The following is a 17,307-nucleotide window of genomic DNA, read 5'->3' as shown; positions in this document are numbered from 1 at the left end:
ATTGCTCAACCAGTGAGAGAGATGTCACTTAACTCACATAATAATGTGAGAGATATTTTTTATCACCTGGTGGCTATTGTATTATCCAGGTCCTCTAGAAGTAGGAAATAGGCTGTGATATGTAGTAATTCCAGCATACCCAGAATGGCCTGGTTTTCATTAGTAACTATCTCTTCTGAAAAGATCACAAGCCAGCTGTATGGTGGGATGCATCCTCAGCAGCATGCCAGCAGATCATGGGAGGCGATTCTGTGCCTCTACTCTGCTTTTGTGAGACTCCACCTGGAGTGCTGCATCCAGCTCTGGGTTTCTGAGTATAGGAAAGGCATCAATATGTTGGTCCAGGTTCAGAGGAGGGCCACCAAGTTGACTATAGGAATGGAGCACCACTGCAATGAAGAAAGGATGAGACAATTGAGATTGCTCCACCTGGAGAAAAGGTGGCTTTGGAATGACCTAATTGTAGTCTTCAGTACCTAAAAAGGGGGCTCACAAGAAAGATGGAGAAGAACTTTTCACAAGGAAATGTAGTCTCAGTACAAAGGGAATGGCTTTAAACTGAAAGAGAATAGGTTTAGATTAGATATTAGGACTGGTGAGGAACTGGAATAGGTTGCCCAGAGAACTTGCAGATGCCTCATCTGTGGAAGTGTTCAAGGTCAGGCTGGGTGGAGCTCTGAACAATTTGGTATAATGGCAGATGTCCCTGCCCATATTAGGGGAGTTCAAACTAGATGATCTTTAAAATTCCTTTCAAGCCAGGCTATTCTATGATTTTATGAGTTAACCAAAAACTTCTACCTTGGGTGAAGTTTGAGGAAGGAAAGAAAAATAATGATCAATTAAGTTTTCTGCATTGTCCAGAAGTAGTTTCTGCCATTCAGATGGTTTGGCACGAATTATTTTTCCCTGAAGTTACAGTTGTATTTGTGTAAACCTCTTGGACTTTGACTGATTGCCATACCTCTGGAACCTGCTATTAGATGTTATTCTGTGCAGGGCTTATAAGGGCTTCTGTGTATTCAACATATAGGAAGATGTCTTCAGAACCATACTTGTAGAAGCGTGCTGTTTGCTGACAGCTTTGACTCTTACCCGTGTTAGTCACTGATAGTTTAGTTCTTTGGTATGCTTTGTTTAATCTCTGCCTTTTTCCTCTACAGTCAAATCACTCACACTAGAGACTGAAAGAACTGACAAATACTGAAGGATCAGAACTCTGTTGGAAAGAATAAAAACAGCAAAAAGCCAAGATTCTAACTATTTATGGGTCTTGTTTCTCAACAAAGTGTATCTAAAAGCCATTGTCTCAGGGTTCAGAGACAGCAAAATGATTGATTTCACATAAAATATTTGTTGTTCTAATTACAGTGTCATCTGGGTCGTTGGCAACAAACAGATGCAAAAACAGCCTTTACATACCATCTTGAAAAACTTATGGTTTGCTTAGTGTGCTTTATAATCTAAAGCATATGGCTTTGCACATAACTGCAGTATCCAAAATGAAGCTGTACGTAATGAATCACTGGGTGGAAGAAAATGCATTGCTTCTGTTACAAGTTCTTTCAGTGTGTGTATTCAAATGGTTCTGTTTAGAGTTATAAACAAAAGGATATGCTCACAGTTTCAGCAGTGTGTTACAGATTCTGGGATGCACATGACATCAAAGAGGCTACACTAATTTCCCTAGCAGTCTATGGCTCTTGGCACTATGAGCACACTCCATCTGAATAAACAGAATTCTAGTTCACCACAATTGTTGGGGGGGATCCAAGGTGATAGTGAAGCTTGGTTTTGTTTTATTTTATATATTTCTATAGGACTTTTTACTCCTTCAGGTTCTGTGTTCAGTGAATCAGGTAACTACACTTGAGCTATAGACCACAAAGAACTTGACACTGAAAATTATTAAATATAAGCTATTTCTCTTATGCAATGAATCCAGGTAAGAGCTTTAAGTACACTGGAGTTGCTAAGGATTAATCATTCTTTCTAAGCATTCGTATATATTTTTTCCATCCTTTCCATTAGCAACACTTATGTGAAGAAGATTGAGTAAGATACTTTGTGAGTTAGCAAGGGCTGAGGTTTTCCTCAAAGCACATCTGATTTATTGTTCTTTCCATGCTGGCTTGTCAATAGCAGCATGAAGAATGCCAGCTCCTATAAATATTCCTGGACACTCTTATGTACTGGAAGGGACCAAGGGAATTTGGTGGCAGGAATGGTTCCCATCATACTAGATCTCATTATATCAGCAGAATAGATGACCTTATTGAAAATTTGTGGACATCTGAAGCTACTGGTAGGTAAGCATGAAATATTCTGGAGAGAATTACAATTGTTAATAGTATTATGTCAATATGCCTCCAGGCTCCTGATGTTACTAGATTAATTTAATCCTCTGATGCCAGAACATAGATTCTACTGCTTCACATTAGTGGTTTTTATTCCCTTTCTTATTTTCCTTAGTTTCTCAATACCTTACTTAATAGTTTATTTTTTTTCCTCTTTCCTATAGTTTTCTCTTTTCCCTCTTACTAACCTCAGAAGGGAAAAGAGCATAATGAAGACATACCTTATTGAAGTCGCCAAGGAGTCTTGGTCTTTATTCTCTCCTATCCTGTGTTGTTGTCTCTTGGTGTGGTTTTGCATGTGCTGAGATTAAAGTCAGAGAGACTGTGTGTTTATTTTCTATCAGCCTCCAGCATTTTTGCAGAACTACCATAATATAATTGAATTTATAGTATGTCACATAGACATGATAACTTCATTATTTCCAAATGAAGCTACAGATTACTCTAGAATATGTGTTTAATTAAGCCAGTTAGACCTGTTCTCCTGTCCTTGTTTCTGTTTTATAGTTGGTAGCACTAACAAGCAATGTACGAATATCCTGTGATGTGAGCCAGGTAACTCTTAATGTGTGCTCATACTAAAGTCACACTGACTGCAGCTTAGTACAGGTATATGCAGGATAGTTCTGGCTGATGGGATTGAGTATGGCAGGCACATGCAGCAGGAGCTCAGTGGGGACTAACTGCTTGAGTATTCACTCTGCTTCCCAGGCACCTTTTTCATTTTACTCCCATTTTGCAGTTTACTCCTGTTTTGCACTTAAAAGTATGATACAAATTTGTGCAAATGGAGAATCATGGCAGTGGAAAAGGAAGGAAAACACATTTTTTGTGAGTATGTGCACTCATAGCCAAATAGCATTGTGTGCCCTTTGTAAATCACGCTTTTTATAAATAAAGCTGAAATAATGAAAATCATGAAGTCTAGTTAATTTGCAGCAGTTTTTCCTGCATAAGTTATGTTCAGTCAGTCCCATTTAACACTGATATGAGTGGGACCAGAATCATTTGCCCCTTGAGTCCTCTCCTTGAACAGGCTTGCACAGCACACAGGAAAATGTAGCTGTTCCTTGAAGTCCACATGCTGCACATAATTATCCAGTAGCATCCAGTCCAGGAGGAGGATGTGTATTATCATTGTCTATGAGGTCATTTCTGCATTTGCCCAGGACTTGAAGAGGAAAAGTGAAATTAACTTGCTGCCTTGAAAAATGATTCAAAACTGGAAACTTGAAAACATCAAAATACATATAAATTATCAAAGGAGAACAAAGACAAGTTTTTCCACAAAAGTCTTCTCCCCAGGCTATAACAAAGCTTTACATAGGCATGATCAATATATCCACGCTTGAGAACCAAAGTCTTTTGGAATAAATTAGACTGGCAGGAAAAGAAACAAACAAAGAACAAATTAACATGATTTTAAACATTGCTTAAATTTTCATGAATGTAGACCTTGAGATGTTATGATGAGATCCCATGAGTCTGTGCTAATATTTGCTTATAATTAAGGGTTGCACTTTCATGTTTCATCTGATATTATAGATTGGAAATTAGCTACATACTTACTATTTTCTTGGTCATAGTGATTTCTCTACTGTATTTGCTTACTCTGTTATTAATATATATGATTCCTTAAATGGCCCCATTACCTTTCCTTTAACAAACTGCCCCTTCTCATACTCTAAATCTCCTTGAGTAATTAGGAAAAAACTACCTTTCCTGTGATACTAGCTCTGTATTCACCTAGAGCAGAAAAGGAGATAAGACTAACCCCTCCCAAACCTGCTTTGGGTAAATGACTTCAGAAGGAAAATGAGTGTACTCAGCTCTACTCTTCAATATGTGTTATGGCAGATGAACTCCCTTCAGCAAGGGAATTGGCAACACAGCCTCTTTGGGGCACTGACACATTGGCAAAGAGCCCTTGTGTGCATTCCTTGCAAAAAAAGTAAGATGTCAACCAGTGTTTAGGGCCCCAGGTGTGCTGCACCCTTAAAACAATCTGATTCACATAATTTATTTTACAAGCTCCAAATGTAGTTAAGCTGTTTCCTCACCATTTCTGTGCAGAATTCTCCATATAGGAAAAATTAACAATGTTTGTCAAGATTATCAGCATCAAGAGGTTTTTGAAGCAAGAGTTTAGTCATTAAGAGTTTATGGGGACTCTAACTTCATTTCAGCAAGCAAAATCTGATGATTCTGTTCCTCTGACATGGCTGCCCAGTGCCTGGTACCCATACTCCCAATACTAAGATAATCAGGACAATAAGGACATCTAAGATGAGATCTTCAGTGAATATCAAGTGAAGACATCTGCCTCATTGGAAGTCATTAAAAAAATACATTTTTGCCACTACTGTTTTGAAAGTATTGGTCAGGGCCCAGATCCTAAGTACAAAAGTCCATGAGTCAATGCTAAAGAGCAGTTTGAAGTTTTGTTAAATCTTACTATTTCGCAGTTTGTGCATTTCTGAAAGAGTCCTTTGCAGCTTATGGAAAGGATGGATTTTTAAACAGAAAATCCTTCTAAATAAGATAAGATATAAGAAATGTGCTAATCATCTCCAAGCCAAGAGATGTCATTAATAATGTCATTATAATGGATATGATGGCTAATTGAAAAAAAATGTTTCCATTTCAACCATAAGAAAACAAAGAAGAAACATGTGGAATTCAGAAACTAATCCCAGAATTTAAAAGATCAATACAGATCTTCTGCAGACTGAGGCTTCTGATAAAAATCACATTAGAGAAATTAATTCTTGTTAAGCTAGATGTGATGTGTACCACATCTTCAATAGTTTATAACTTTTGCTTAAGTCAAAACATGCCTTTCCTAAAAGCTTCTAGTCTCAACCTGAGTTTTCATCATACTACTAAATATTTTTTCTCCTAATTGATTGCTTTCAGTATGTGCTGTATTTCTGGTCTAAATTTTTCTTCTTCTTCTGACCATTAGTTAATCTAGACTTTTGTTTTCAAATGTGAAAACCCCTCCACCTTCTATATTCAGATCACCTCTTCACCTTCTTTTGAAAAGAATAAAGTAGAACAATCTTCTTATATTTTTCGTCCTGTGGCAGATTTTTCAGAGTTCGAATTGTTCCTGTTTTCAAAACATTCTGCCCATTATTGCATCCACTTATAAAATAATTCTGTACACAATAGAACTGTTTTTCTGTTTCTGTTGAGTGGTCTTCTCTTCTTTGCACCCAGTCTATTTCATATTCAGCTGAATATCTGCAGTTCCCAAGTCTCTCCTGGAGACACTGCTTTCCAGCTCTGTAATTCCCAGTTCATAAAAATGTATCTCGAATGTTTGACTTCACATCCACTTGAAAAACAATATCTTTTTAATCTGTCTGAGCTCTGCAAGACATGTTTTTTTGGCTTGGGCTCTTACATATCAAAGAAATAAAAAGGATAGCCAACAGTGGAAATAGAGGACTGAACAGAAACACCTTCACTTTCTTTACTTGTAAATACTTTCTACTCCAACAGATTGATCCAGTAGCCAGTTTCTATTTGCCTTCACTGTGAGCCACATCAATTTTGTGGTGTCTTTAGAGAAGCATCCACATGAGCCTGCTCACGCACGTGTCAGCCTCTCTGAGCTCAAGTGAGAGGAGGATGCCCAGAACCTCAGCTACCCTACTCTTAGATCAGTAGCCATAGTGCACTTGGCAGAAAGCATTTTGCCTACTCTGTTATTTCTGCTCTGCAGTAAGGGATTTATCAAATAAGAAATTGTAACCTAAGGAATTTCTGTGCTCAGAGTTACAAGAAAAGGTTTTCTTCCAGACAAAAAGGGGTCAGATCCCTTTCTTAAAAAGTGGTGCTAAAGGACAAGCGGAAGAATGTGCATGTACTCACCCTCTCATCTGGTCTCAAATTTGTTGCAAGCTAAGGAGCCTGGACATTCCAAAGGCACTTGGCACAATTTCTGTGCAGTATAGACAATACCTTCTTAATGATACTGGTGCTGCTACTATTGCTGTTAAATTACAAGTACCTTTTTCTTATTGGTGGCTTTAAGTTTGTCATCAAGCAAAATATTTTAGAACAGCACTTAAAATGCTTATTCAACTACTGAGTGTTGAGCACATGTTAATACCATTTTCTCCAGATATGGTAGTTTATGATAAATGTTACCAGATTTTGTACTGTTCATGTAGTGTGCAACTAAGACAAATGGGCCCACTGAAAGGGTATTTCCTTTGGAGAACACAAGCTGCAGACCACCCGTAGGATACACAGAAATAATTAAGTATCAGGATAAAAAGGTAGAGCAAAATATTGGTGACACAGAATCCTAATGAATAAAAGACATTATAAAACCCCAGCCTATGTGTATGTGTCTTTTGAAAAAAAAAATTGTGAAGGCCTCAGGAGCACTTAGGGGAAAGGATAAAAACTACCTCATCACATTATTTTAGGGTTTAAAAATTTCTAAATATTTGTATGCTGTGTTTTTACTTCTGGCAAGCTGCAGAAAGGTGTGTGAAATTATGCAAAACAGTGAGTACCCGAGTTCATACCAGCCTCTTTCTAGAATAAAGAAATTCATGGAGAGGTATTCAAAAACTATATTGCTGTAAGAAGAAACTCAGATGGCCTTGTGACTGAAAATATTGCTTGCAAAAATTGCAGACCCTGCTGTCCTGAGAGAGAAAGCTCCAAGATCAATTTGAGTAACTTTTAAAGCAGAGAGAGGCTAGAATGCAGTTATGACAGGTCTTCTGCAACATTTTTAGACTTAAGGGAGAACAAAATTTCATTTACATCCTATCTGAATCATAATGAAAAAGCTTTCAAAGAAACAGATATTTGGGCACTTAATTTCCTCGGAAGTATTTTCTGGTACAGCTTCTGCCTTGTCTGGTAGTATAGAATACAGGCAAGTAGCAAAGCTTCTGACTCAGCCATCACAATCTCTTTAGCAAAAATATAAAGGTTTGCTTAACTTGAAAATGTAAGTATTGAAGCATTAGGTATTAAATTAGCAAGCAGCATATTATTTTAGCAGCAGTATATTATTTAAAAGGTTTTTTTGTATTAGTGGATAAATATAATCTTCCTTTATAAAATTGCGTTTGAATTTTAGACCCAGCTCTGCAGTCAGTTCCCTGGTGGTCGTTTAACCCACCATCCCTTCCAGGTGTTCTGATGGAATGGAACATGTGCTCCTCTCCCACACAGACATTGCAGTTGCACACTGAGAGGAGATTAATATTTTTTAAATTTTATTGTTGAGTGGAAGAAAGTGAAAGAGAGAAAATTTCTCAGAACAGTTAGTCTTTTGGCTGCAAAGGCCAAAGTTCAAACATCTCCTCTACCTCGTTCAAATTGCAGGTACAATCTAGAAGCCCGAGTGCTTAATAAACCTCCTTTGTAATGTTACCTGCTCCTTAAGGCCAGATCTTGTCAATGGATTTGTGAGATTAGAGCCCTACATCTGCAAAAGCCATATTAACTTCAGTTTTGAAATGTTTAAAGGAACTCATGCTACTTGATCTTTGTGCTGGCCTTTTGTATAGGAGCAGTGCAGCGTGGAATGAAAATGTATAAAATGTATATTTTTCCTTCAGTGCTGCCAAACCCTGTTTTTATTCATACTGTCACTAAAATTTTTAACAGGGAGATATGAGAAAAGTCAAAGGCATTGGGAGAACCATTTGAAAAGTAAATCACCTTTCCTTACCCCCACAGTATCTTGTAGTAACTTTCTTATCCTGAAAATGGTTACCCTGTAATCCAAAGTATGTACCATGGAAAATACCTGGTAAAAAAGAATATAGCACACCATAACGTCTTTTCCCTGAAATACTAAAAAACAAAAACAAAAAACCAAACAAAAAACAAACAAAAAAAACAAACAAAAAACCAAACAAAAAAAAAAAAAACCAACAAAAAAAAAAACACCACAGCCCCTCCAAATAAAATTTAAAAAAACCAAACTAACAAAAAAAAAAAACTTAGGAAGCTGTTAGTTCTTTTCAGAAACCCTTCTGAAATATTTCCTTCATCTTTAAATTCTGCTTTCCAGATGACTTTAAACAACTGTTACTTTACAGCACATCACAAATTATATGAAGAAAGTGTAATTCCAGACTGATTCAGTTAATCTGATTAAATGGAGAGCCATGTCAAGAAGGTAGCCTTTTTATATAAAGAAAATGTTGATAATAGAGTAAGTCTCATCAGTCAAGAGGCTTTATTACTGTCTACTGTAGAAAAACTATTTTGTTGCTGCTGAATGATACGTTCCTAGCTAGTCACAATATACCTCATTTCCTGCTTAGATAACAGAAGATATTAAGAAAAAGCATGAAAGGAATAAGGAGCTGTGTGATATAAATACACAGAAGAATAAAAAATGCTAAAAAGTGAAAATTAAGGTCTGCATAAAAACTTGCATTTGAACTAAGTTTCAAAAGGGAAAGCAAAGATTCCCAAGTTTCTCTTTGCTTACTTTGGATAGAACAGACTTGCTAATAAATCCAGGACTAAATAGGACAGAAAAAAGACTGTTTACAGACTAAAATGTGCTAGGATGTTCACAGCACCTGGCACAGCTTAAAACTAAATTGTATTATCTTACTGTAGGTTCAGAAAACTGTCTTGAACAGAAGCTGAGAACACCTCGTCGACGATGTCAGCAGCCCAAAATGCTGAATAGCCCTGAGGATAACATGTACTATAACCAGTTAAATGTGAGTTCAAAGTGGCAATAAAGCTGTTTTACTGGCTTTGTTTCCAGTTAATAATTCTGTTATTAATACCTGTTTCAGCCCCTCCAGCCCCACCCCCACGTTCTTCTGCTCTCGTCTTGAACATGTGCTTATGCTCTTTATCTGTTGCTTTCATGTCAGGATGTCTGCCTTCACGGTGAATAATTGATGTGGTTTATCAAAGACGAGCAAGATGCATGCTTCATCAGGCTCACTTGAGCCCTTTGATCAAAAAAATTATGCTGTGACTTCTGATATTATCAGCATCTGCTTGCATTCAACACAAAATCACTTTGAATTAAAAATTAACGACTTGCTGCTTTGCTTTGACTGTATGTTCTTGGCCCTCTCCACAGGGAACTCTAGAATATCAAGGGAGCAAGAGGAAGCCAAGAAAACTTGGGTAAATATCTATCTTCTTAGTTCTAAGCAACTGTAAACAGAAGAAGTCCTTTGTGATATTACAGAATATGCAAAACTTTCTAGAGAGGTTTCTAAAAATAAACAACATATTTCTGTGCATTGACGTTGGACATTTTCTGCACAAGCAAATGTACAACTTGCATGTACTGCTGACTGCAGACACTAGAACTGATTCTTAAAAAATATGCTCCCCAGGTCTCTCTGTGTACTATTACTACCAGAAAAATAGCTTTGCTCATATTTTTGAGTGTGTTTCACACTAGTGAAATGTGCCAGATGAAGTGTGTTAGAACTGAAGGCCTGTGGCCTCGAACAGTGCCATAAGCCCTGCCAGCCCCCCAGAAGCACACTCGCAGTGGGCTTCTGTCTTCCTGCAGGATCACACGTGAGGATCTGACAGAGAGGCCACTCTGCACGAAAGGGAGTTGCTCCTTCTCTGTTGAACTGAGTCAGTTCTCATTGCTACATGAGCAGTTATGTAACGCTGGGTATAAGTAAAAGACACTAGGCTGGCTCCTACACAATTGCCAAAATATTCCCTTGCCTGATCACATAGACCCGAAAGAACTCATGGGTGCTTGGTCTTACAGACAGATTTAGTCCAAAAATTTACCAAAACCTTCTGTATTTTTCCCTCTGGTTTTTATTAATCTTCCAAATGTAACTGTATGAACAAGAGGTCTTTGAGTCAAGGTTAAAGCCCAAAATTTTGCACGACTGTGAAAGATTTGTTTTTTCTCTCCCTCCCCTAGTTTAAAAAAGTCTGTATTCTGGAATAAAAATACTAACATGAGACTGCAGTGCTCATCATACATCACAGAAAAATGAAAGCCCCTTGCTGTCAATAGGGCTTTTCCCAAAATTTGGTGATGTAGTCTTTGGCTTATATTCACAGCAAACCATCATCTGAAATATGATAACAAAATTATATCCCACTTGTGGAACATACACAGACAAAAAAAGCCACATTGCTCAAATTAAATGCCCATTTGATGCAAATAGTTGTTCTGTCAGTCTGTACTCCCAAGCTGAAAGATGATATTGCATTTCCCTGGTCCTCAGAACCATTCAGAATATAAAATGTAATAGCAGTTGGAATATGTATAAAATCTGTATCTTTCTCATCAAATCATCCCGTCCTTTTTTTTTTCCATTCTTATACTAGAGCTTCTCATTTTTACACAGAGTAGTTTCTATTTCTGAAGATATTGACAGAGCTAAATTTTAATTTAAGGAGTGTTGTTTGTTTACTTTCAAGCCAAATCAAAGTACTGGATGGAGAGGATGAGTATTATGAATCGTTGTCAGCTGTTGAATCTACCCCTGAAGATGACAGTTTTCTCAGCTCTCCATCTCCTCCTTCAAGAGATGTGTCTTGCTCAAAGCTGAACCTCCCTCATTCTATTGACTAATACTGGTAAGAGTATTTTCCTGCTGATAAGCTCTTCCAGTTAACTTAGTTTGTGTGTTTATATAATACATTTAAAAGTTACTTTAGTTCACTGATTCAGACCTGGGTTTGCAGCTGTACACTGTCACATTTAGCTATATTTCTATAAACAGTTTCAGTGAAGGGGAGCAGCACTACCTGTATGTGTTGATGTTGTTAATGGATGCATTTATTTAGCAGCAAGGTTGGTTTATCCAATTCTGACCCTTCTTTCCTGCTTCCCCCTCCCCCAGCTGCTGTTCCCACCCTGTGCCATCCCTTCTGTTGTGCTGGCACAACTGCTGGTAGAGCTGTGTGAAAAGTAAGATCAAGGAACTGAACTAGATTAAAAGAACATTGTACTAAAAGTTTTAATTTGGGGTCATAGTGAAAATGTTTTGTATTTCATTATACTGATATTAAACATTGTCCTTTATAACTTTCTCTGCTGTGTATGGCTTTTAACACTAGAAAAATGTACAGCGTAAAATAATTCAAAATACAATTGTGTCTCATTTTACGTTGCAAATAGTTTTCTTATAAAGTATTAGTTTACTATATAAGTCCAACTTGAGGAATTATTTCAAATAAGAAGTAAAACAGTTTTAAGGCTAATGTTTCACACACTGCTTCATATAGTCCTTGTGACTGAAACCGTTATGATAGTTATTCTTGTTATCCATGTAAATATTTAATTTGTTCCTTAAGCTGTATATCTGGGCTCCAACGACTCCTACATTTCTTTCCACAGCCCTCATGCATGTAGCAGGGGGGAAAAAAGTCACCTGCAAATTTTTCTACTTGCTTATCACTTTCTTTGAAAATCCTTAATGAAACAGTATGTGACTTTCTACGGAATACTGAGATTCTTTGACAGTTACTGTTTCCATGGCAGAAGCCAACTATTTCACCTTACTCTTGTATTTCTGGTTCAGAAACACAATTTTGATCTGTGACCATTCTTTGCTTCTTTTCCAGACATGCTCTTGTCAAAAACTTTTGGAAATAAAAAGTTCACATTTACTGCCTTACACATTTGCTCAAAATTATTCTTTTTTTATGATCCTTGATTTTATCTCTGCTCCAATGAGTTTACCGTGATCTGTGCAAATAGATCTTCCTATTGGAGATGCACCTCACACCTGTTCCTTAAACTACATGATTTCTTATTATCAGTGTTCAGTGGCATCATCTTTTTGACCACAGGACAAGGAAAGGGGGCATGAGAAATGAGACCCAAGTGCAGTCACGATGTTCCTAAACCAGAATAGGGTTCAAAAGAAGAAAAGGTAATGAAATAGATAGTTCCACAAAAACTTTGTTTCTCCTGACAAACACAGAAATTAAGTTAAGCAGGGCAGATTAGGATGAGCAAAGTATTCCAGGAAGAAAAATTCTCCAGTCATTCCTCACCCAAAACGTGAGAGAAGGTTAAGCTGGAAGTTATAACCCTGAACCATGCTGAAGTCTTTCAGTACGCTCCTCATTCTAATCTGTTGTACATCTAGGTAGTTGTACTTTAAATGCCCTTAAGAGCCTTTGAAATTTAGGAACTCCTTAAACAGCAGAGAATTGGTGAATAGCTACAGATGAATTAATGGCATTAAATGCAGCAGAAATAGAAATGGCAACTAATATGAATTCATGTGTACAAATCGGTTTCTTTACATTTTGTCAAAATGTAACAAGAATGATTATATGTTATAATAATTCATCAAAAATTATGTAATTTTTCCTATGCAATGAATAAATTCTCAGTTAATTTGTAACATATCTGGATGAAAAATAAGATTATTTTTAAACAGTCAAATTACTTGCTCTATTCTTCCATTGGCATAGATTACAGAGAATTCTAACAAAATTGATGCCTTCTGGTTCCATCCTTCCTTTTTGAAAACTATTTGGGAAAGTAAAGCTTTATTATTACTGCAATTCACATCATTATGCATAGTTAAGAGTTTATCAATTGTTTTAATTAAATTACAGTGAGGTTTCCAGATAGATATTATGTCACCTGCCTAAAACCAACAGTTTACCTTACACTGAGGGATATAATACTCTGAGAAGTTAAGTTCATAAAGAAGTAAGGGAAAGTGAAAAATAATATATATAATTCAGTGAAGCACTTAAGCCAAAGCTAAAATCCCATTGAAATCAATAAAATTTTGGCACGTGATTAAGTGCTTTGCTGAATGGGGGCTCGAGTTAACAAAAGCAGCTTCAGAACATTAAAGAATAAAGCCCAGGCAAAATGCAAAAACTCTCTAAGTACATCCCTTACGTTTCTTCCTTTCTCTTCTTCCAATTGTTAAGCTCACATCAATCTCAGCCATCAGAAATGGACTTCAAAGAGATTTTAAGCAGTTTTAATTGCATGGAAAGGGTAGAATACAGTATTTTCCTTGTTATATGCAATGCCACTATCTACATCTGCTATACTTTTTCATATTAGTTAATGTCACTAATACTTTAATATTGAATTTACTACCTAAAAGCTGCTGTCGAGTAGTATGTTTTCATTCTTGTTGCTTCTTAGCTAAACACTGTGCATGAAGTCAGTCTGTGTATTTTATTCTTTCCTAACTTACCCTTTTTTGTTTGCACTTCATCCTCAGCAGATGACCCTGTGAGGTGGTTTTCTCTCATCCTGATTTTAGAGCACTTGTATGCCCTCTGATTATTAAAATCCTTGCTGTAGAGCCAGGCAGTCACACTAAGACTGACCAAAGAGTTGAACTTCTGTTATCATATTGATAGAAGTGTGTGTTTGGTTTGATTGATTGATTTGTGTGTGAAAGGGAGTACAGGAGGTATGTGAGTGTGATGATCCTGGTCGGTGGAAGCATATCAAGAAGAATTGCTTAGATTTTCTCATTTGGCTTTCATAACATTGAAGCATTGTTCTGATTTATTTCCTTTCATGTGTATTATCCTGAAATATTAATATATTTTGCTTAATAGTTCATAACATATTCTGTTCTTAATATTTTATAAAAGTAAAGAGTTTAAACCCTGTTAGGAAGAAGAAAATTTCTTAGACACTGTGTAATATATTAAACAGTTTTCAGCAGATGGGAGAGAAAAGAATGAAGCTCAACAAGGGATTTTAGTAGATTTCTTCTGTAGACCTTAATGGCACTAGAAACTGGTTCTTGCTAAGGACAATTTCTGCCTTTCAGTTATGGCAGCTTAAAAACTTGTCTCTGTGCCAAAAAAAAAAAAAAAAATCGGGCAGGGAGCTTTTGGAGATTAGCCCCTTTCATTTGGTAATTTTAAATGTGTTTCTGACTTAAACATTTACATCACTTTAGTAACATAAAGGGACCTTAGAATAGGAGTAAATTGCAGCCATCTTAAATTTGCCCTCGATGTGACCTCCCTCACCCATACACTGTAAGAGTTGTGGAAAGGGCTTTTGTGCACTGAAGGTCTTTTAAGTGGCCCCTATCGGACTATCCAAGGATTTGTTGTTACTTAGAAGCTTATAAAATGTGGCTGTAAATTATGTGAAACTGGGTGCTACTATCTGTTTTGCATCATATAAAAATTCATGTGAAAATGAGACTTTAGTCCCAGTTTAAAAATTTAATATTTAAAAAAATTATAAGTGAATGTTTATCCCCTTTTATTCTAAGATTTGTAATTATATAGGAATATTGCTTTTTTTGTTGTAAAATATTTAGCAATGAGATAAATAAGTCTACCATACTCTTATTTCTCATTCCTTTTTTCATTGTCTCAAAATAGAAAGAGAATTTGGAGAGACAGTCAAACTGGCATTTTTAAAAGTCTTCAGGTTAGCCAGATAAATATAGTGCATACAATTGAAAATAAAGCCATAGGGCATAAAAGTATCCTCCTATGAGAAATGGGTACGTGGTTTTAGTACTGATATATGTACGAGACATGGCACATACTAAACCTATCCATCCTGCTTTTAACTCTGACAACAAAATGTGAGAAGTAATGTCAGTTTTGTTGTTAACACTAGAAATACATTTCGATAACACACCTTGTCTTTTAACAGTACTCACCCTAGGAGGAGTTGTAGCAGAATGCGTACTTAACAGAAACTGTTTCTGCTTGACAACAAAGCAATTCTCCCAAACTGACAAAAGTAGCACAGGATGCTGTGAAAACCAAAGGCTAGGGAACAGCCCTCTGGGTCAGAGCTAAAGATTATAGAACTCAGTGAGAGGCTTTGTATCTCATTTGTGATGGGGACTAGAACAGATGAAGGAGAACGCTGACAATTCATAATAATAGAGCACTGTATCTTTAAATACACAAGCTGATGCCTAACTCATCTTAATAGATTTGTCAAGAGTTATTGGGTATTATTTTATTACGGGTACAAATCCAAGGTCAGCCAGAATGGTAAATATATACGTTTTGTTATCATGGAACTGTTTATTGTAGTACTCATGCTGTGATGCTAAAGGACATAGGAGCAGATAAGTGAAAAGCATATCTTGGAGTAATGTTTCCAGAAACCAGATTACATATTATTGATCAGGCCAGTAATAGATAAATCCCTTGCTTTTGTTTGGCAGGCTTATTTTTTAATTAAATTGCAGAGAGATACTTTTTTCCAGTAATTTCACTAGGATTTTATAATATAGTTGGCAAATGGAGATGGCAAGTAGGTAGATCAACGTGTGCTTTCTTCTGCAAAAGATCCAACCCTCAATTTCTGACCAGTGAAAATCTCATCTCAATCTCTAAGTGAAGTAATACCACTACAATAAAGACTGGATGTCATCCATTGGGCTGGAGTTCAGTGCTGGGAGGCAGGCCAGCCTGTCACAACTGTTTCCAAAAATTGTTGTGCTACTGATCATGGCAAATCTCTGACGAAGACCTACCTAAAACTGGAATAGTAGAACTGAGGGTCCCATGCTGTCTAACTGGTAGAGATGGTTGAGGCCAGGACAGGGGTAGCAGAATCTTGAGGTTCTGGTGGAAGTGATCCTCAGAAAGCTGGGTGCTGGAGTACAACATTGCAGTACAGCTGAGAAATGATGAAATGGAGGGGCTACATTGGGACCCTTAGCAAAGGGAAAGGAATGGACAGGACATACTTCCACAAAATTGCGTGATATGGTTTATTTAGTGATTTTTGGTTTTGCTGCTGCTCCTTGTTATCAGCAATAAATTAACACAGTTCTACACCTGGAAAGATTATGTAAAGACTTCTATGACAAAATGGCTCTTACTGAGATTGTGGTCGTTGAAACAGAAACTTTTAGTTTTGTGATTTCTATTACCCCAGGAATGAGCATTCAGTTCTTGTTCTGTAGTATTAGTTTGATGGAAGTTTACATGCAAATTCAAAGGTAAGTGCTTACTTAATGCAGACACAGACTTAATTTATTTAATTAAATTGACTTGTTAGAAATGAAGTTTTGAAAGGAAAACAAAAGGCTTCATAAAACTGTACCTTTTGATAACTTGTGTTACAATCTCTGGCATCTTCAACTCGGTACAGATTTACAGCTGAGTTCCAATTGGAAATTGGTATTGATTGATTAGGTTGTTCATTTAACATTCCAGCATGCTGCAATGATAATGCAACAGACCATGATAAAATGGGATGTGATCTAACAGGACATGACCGATGGGATGAGAGCAAAATGCTGGGTTTGCTAGTAGTGCTGTGCAGTAGCTCAGATTGGCATCTTGTGTGCTTTGATTGTTCATTTCATTTTACTGTCATCCTACTGAGTTGAACATTTTAAAAGACAACGGTGTTTTTCCATCTGTAAGTCATGGAAAGGACAGATGGATGTGGAGAATCTCCACCTACAGCTCCTTGACTGAATGCCACTGCCCACTTAGTGGTAGAGAAATCCCTTCTGGAAAATTAGAATGTCTTTAAATATCTTATATTGTGACATGCTTTTTAAATACAGGAACTTACAAATATTTTTAATTATTTTTAACTAGTACAAGTGAAACAAGCTGTTTTTTTATCAACATAGCTGCTATACTATAAACACTGCTTCTGTTACACTGAAGTTAATCCCCCAGTCCTGTTACAAGAAACTCATCCTTATTAAAGTAACATTAAGAGCCTCTTTTTATTGATCTGCTTCTTTCACTTAATGATAGGAACTTACTGATGTTTTAGTAATAACCTTGCAAGCTTTATCTCATTTTACTTCAATGTGTGTTACAGATAGATGCTATGGAAACTAACTTAGCATAAACATTTTGCAGATGTCTTTAAAGGTTAAGGAAAAAAAGGTTTAGTTGCACTGCATGTTAACAAAGATGGCTGAAAAACTGCAAGATAAAAGAGAGTCTCGAGTATGAACATCAAAGAATTGTTAATGACAAGAAATACCATTAGGGTTAGCAT

At 36.6% G+C, this 17,307-nt stretch overlaps 1 protein-coding gene across 2 annotated transcripts in view; it reads left to right on the top strand.

Moving 5' to 3' along the window:
- The window catches only part of MYO3B (myosin IIIB), a 189,723-nt gene extending 177,744 nt beyond the window's left edge, over positions 1-11,979 (top strand). For both annotated transcript variants that reach the window (XM_088168045.1, XM_088168044.1), the window contains 3 exons: positions 8,970-9,076; positions 9,451-9,497; positions 10,776-11,979. In XM_088168045.1, coding sequence (XP_088024171.1) covers positions 8,970-9,076; positions 9,451-9,497; positions 10,776-10,929 — 308 coding nt within the window. In that variant the 3' untranslated portion in view covers positions 10,930-11,979. The remainder of the gene's footprint in view (positions 1-8,969; positions 9,077-9,450; positions 9,498-10,775) is intronic.
- Positions 11,980-17,307: the final 5,328 nt, after the last annotated feature.

The sequence above is a fragment of the Sturnus vulgaris genome, chromosome 7 (assembly GCF_052056855.1).
Source record: "Sturnus vulgaris isolate bStuVul1 chromosome 7, bStuVul1.hap1, whole genome shotgun sequence".
Lineage (NCBI taxonomy): Eukaryota > Metazoa > Chordata > Aves > Passeriformes > Sturnidae > Sturnus > Sturnus vulgaris.
Note: the sequence above shows the minus strand (reverse complement) of the source record. Positions and strands in the feature narration are given on the sequence as shown.